Consider the following 4,206-nt stretch of genomic DNA (forward strand, 5'->3'; position numbering starts at 1 on the left):
TCAGAAGTGCACCGTTTTGTTTAGTATGCTAATTTTCTCTTTGCCTCAAAATCCATCTTTTTATACTATGCTTGGAGATGCCCTGGTTGGGATTCTGCAAACCACATTCTTGCTTTGTGCCCTAACTGTGCCTACAGGAGGCGCTAGTGGGGGCCTGCAAGGCTGGAGGAGCTCAAAGGAACGCACTCCTGTCTGCTTCTTGTTTGCACCCTGCTGTCCTGTTGGCTTCCTGTCCATCAGCTTCCCTAGCAACCATATCTGTTCACCCAGGCAGTGCCAACTCCTTCCAAAAGCATTTGAATCCAATTTCCAGGGTATCTAGCATTCACAGAACCAGCCTCATGGGTGTCCCCTCAGAGACACCAGCTGAAGAGCTCCCCCTCCTCAGAGGTGGGGGTGCCATCCCCCCATCTGCTCTCCCTGACCTCAGAAGTCGGATTCAGCCCACACGCCCCCTCTTCCAAGCATCTGACTTTTAATACAGCCAATGTCTTCCCTTCATTCCCCCAGCCGTAGGGATGAGAACTACTTCCTGCAGGTGCTACCTCCATGCAGACCTTTGCATGCTCTTTCTGCTCTTTTCAGTTGCCCGCTTCATAATTCTTTATGTTAAATCATCTCTGGTGAAATAACTGGTGTGGTTTCTGTCTCCTGCCTGGACCCACATTAACACACCCACAGTTAGGTCCTCAGCATCTCTGCAGGACCCAGAGCCTGGGACTGCAGTGCTGGTGGGAATGCACCCACCTTCCCAGGGCCCACCTTCTCACCTGGCTTCTCTCAACCCACCTCTGCATGAGCACGAAGAGTCCAAGTCCAAAGTTAAAGGGCAGAGTGAAATTGCGGCAAATGGAGCTTAATTGCTATACATTCGTAGGGGATGGCTGCAGGGACTCCTTGCTAGACATTTGAATGTTTCTCCCTGCTGGCCAACAGCTAGCGGTATGGAAGCTTCCTCATCATGGGTTTTCGGGAGAAGATGATCTTGTTGTAGTTTGCAGTGGGACTTTCTCTGGAATCCGTGTGTAAGTGCTTGGGTTCTGGGGTAATGGCAGGCCCCGTGGCCAATGAGGAGTAACTGCCCCACACCGATAATGCGCTCTCGGGCAGCGTGTCCTTGAACACAGCTTCACCTGAGGACCTGGACGACTTTTTTCTCTTCAGCTGAATGACGCTGGACAGCTTGTTCTGCCTCGATGCTTGTCGGCTTTCCTCGAGAGCACGCATGCATTCCAGTTCTCTCGTTTTGCTTTTCTCAATGAGTCTTTTCACCACTGGGGAGGTGTATGTGACATAGGCTGGCCAAGGGTTACATTTTTCAAGCAGTTTCAGGGGAAGTCCAATGTTTTCTGTGAGTCCTACCAGCAAAGAGAAATGCAGACAATTTAGAGGCACTCACATACAAGCATTCAATTTTTCAAAGGACTGAAGGGTATTGGAACCACATTTTGAAGTCCTCCTCATTAATGTACCCCTTGTATTCAGTAGGAATAAAATTCAATCCACAGTTGGGGGACAGAATGACATTGTGTGGAGTATATGTCAACTAAAAAACAGCAGAATGATCAACAGCAGGAGACACAGCGTCAAGCAGGCTTGGATTTAAGTATAGTCGTGCCACACAATGACATTTGATGAACCGTATATACGACAGTGGTTATACCATAAAGCCTAGGTGTGTCATAGGCTATGCCATCTAGATTTGTGTAAGGACACTCTAGAATGTTGGCACAATGACAAAATCACTCAATGATGCATTTCTCAGAACTCATCCCTGTCGTTAAGCAACACATGACTGTATTTGTATAACCTTAAATTGTTTAACGCCTGAACTTCTATTTTTCCACCAATAAAAATGGCTACTATAAGGCTAAATAAAGCAATATATTTTAGGGGCTTGGAACAATAAAGCTTAAAGCTTGACAGCATGAGCTCTGCACTTAGACTGTTTCAAATTCCAACTCTACCCAGCTTAATAGCTGTGAACTTTGGGCAAGTTTCTTGACCCTTGAGCTTTCTTATGGATTAGAGATAATTTATGTAAAGCTTTGAGCACAATGATGACCTATAGTAATCACCATATGGCAACAATCTTTTGCCTGTGTCTCCTGGCCTGCACTATTTCATTTAATCCTTGTTATACCTTATAAGTTAGGTATTATCTCCATTTCACAGAGGGTAAAACTGAGGCTGGCTAACTTGCACAAGTAACAAGTGGTGGGTTTGAAATTCAAGTTTAATGTGCTCAAAAACCTATAAGCTCTTCACTAGAGTTGTTGGCCAGAAGTTTTGGGTGTTTGGGGCAAGGAGGCTTTCCTAGAAATTCTGCTCATTGATTTAAAAAGCATCCTGTTCCTCTGCAGGTGCCAGACCACTGGCAAGCCCATCCCTCCCTCCTTTGTTTGCAACTTCACTCTGTCTAGCAGAAACGCCTCAAGATTTCTCTGCTGCAGCTATGATCTTCCTGTTTTCTCAAGTAGTGCATACTTTCCCTAATTTTACATTTCTTTGGTCACTTCAATAGGAATTTGGAAGGGAAGGGAATTAAAAGATACATCTTGTCATCTCCAACCTGAATTCAAAAACATAAAGAAAAAAAAAACTGTAAATGGGAATAATCGAGAGAAGATGCAGCCATGCAGTTATTCCCAGGCTGCCTCATGGATGTTCAGGAGCTGCCACTTGTCTAGGAACAGATCTGTCACTAAAGAACATGCTGTGGAAAGGTTCCATCTCCTTGCAAGCCATGTATTACCCTGCCTGAGGAAGGCCAGATGGGTGACATCACCTCTCACTAGAAAATTCACATCAAAGTTTCCAAGCACAGAATTAACTGTTCACTCTTGTCTCCCCGAAGCAAATGCAATATGCAAAGATCTTGCAGGTTAGGGCATTTGCATGAATGTGCAGAGGCAAAACTAAAACTGTCTGTAGCACCATGAGCAGCAGCCCCTTCCCACTCCTGGACATGCTGCATCTCTACAAGTATGACATGGGCAGCTGGCCACTGAGCATGTGTCTTGTCCCAGATCCTCCAACCTTAGCCGCCCTGCTGGAGGAGCTGCCACCATTAATGCCCCCAACCCTACCTTCTTCTGTCTTCTTTCTTGCATCAGTGTTCTCTTTTGCTTTTGCAGATTTCTTCACATCAAAAGTCCAAATATCTTTGGGAAAATACATGTGTTAGCCAGAGCCTCCTCTTCAAACTGACCTGAGAAGAAAGTGATTAGCAGCCACCCAGGATCCTGAGTCCTCCCGTCTCTGCAGGAGGTTAGTGTGTCTCCACCCTCAGAGAAGAAGACCTGCCTTCTGTGGAGCCCCACAAAGGCCTGCAGGCTTGGCCTTGCTCAAGACCCTTAGACTGTACGACAGCTTCCAGGTGTCCTGCTTTCTGGTCCCCTAGCTTGAAAGGAGTGGCTGCACAGGCCTGGGGATTGTGTGGAGGTGGGTCTGCAGAGGAAAGTGAAGGAGAAAATAACCCCATTTCAAAACCATACCATCTTCTCTAGCAGAATCCAAGTGTGGCCATGTTACTGCACGTGTGCCAAGTCCCCGCCCTCCCACCTGCACTTCTCAGCCTGGAATTAGGGGCAGGGTGACTGAGGTGGGCCACTGAAGCAAAGGCTGAAACAGGGAAGCCTTGACCTCCATGGTTGGGAAACTTGATGGGAACTATGGTCTCAAACTGGAGGCTGCATCTATCTGGAGGGCTTGTTAAAAACACAGATTTCTGGGCCAGCCCCATGGCTCACTCAGGAGAGTGCGGCACTGGAAGTGCCAAGGTCGCGGGTTCGGATCCTATATAGGGATGGCTGGTGCACTCACTGGCTATGCGTGGTGCAGACCACACCGTCCCCCAAGGGTTGCGATCCCCTTACCGGTCAAAAAAAAAAAACACAGATTTCTGGGGCCACCTCCAGAGTTTCTGATTCAACAACCACTGACCTAAAGCAAAAGGGAAAAGAAATAAAAACACTGGAGATTTGTAAAATTATATTATTAACTACCTAGAGACAGGAAGTGGGTCCAGGAGACCTCTTTAATTCCTTTTCTGTCCTGAGACATATGCTTTTATCCAAGAATTCATTATTTTACATATAGTCGGCCCTCTGTATCTGTGGGTTCCTCATCCATGGATTCAACCAACTATGGGCCAAAAATATTTGGAAAAAAAAATTGTATCTGTACTGAACATGTACAGGCTTT

At 46.5% G+C, this 4,206-nt stretch overlaps 1 protein-coding gene across 1 annotated transcript; it reads right to left on the minus strand.

Annotated features, from left to right (window-relative positions):
- Nucleotides 1–900: 900 nt before the first annotated feature.
- CDRT4 (CMT1A duplicated region transcript 4) lies at nucleotides 901–3,180 on the minus strand. Its single transcript, XM_063109842.1, is given in 2 exon segments — nucleotides 901–1,358; nucleotides 3,090–3,180. Coding segments are annotated over 2 exon segments (549 nt in total).
- Between the last annotated feature and the right edge of the window lie 1,026 nt (nucleotides 3,181–4,206).

The sequence above is a fragment of the Cynocephalus volans genome, chromosome 10 (genome assembly GCF_027409185.1).
Source record: "Cynocephalus volans isolate mCynVol1 chromosome 10, mCynVol1.pri, whole genome shotgun sequence".
NCBI lineage: Eukaryota > Metazoa > Chordata > Mammalia > Dermoptera > Cynocephalidae > Cynocephalus > Cynocephalus volans.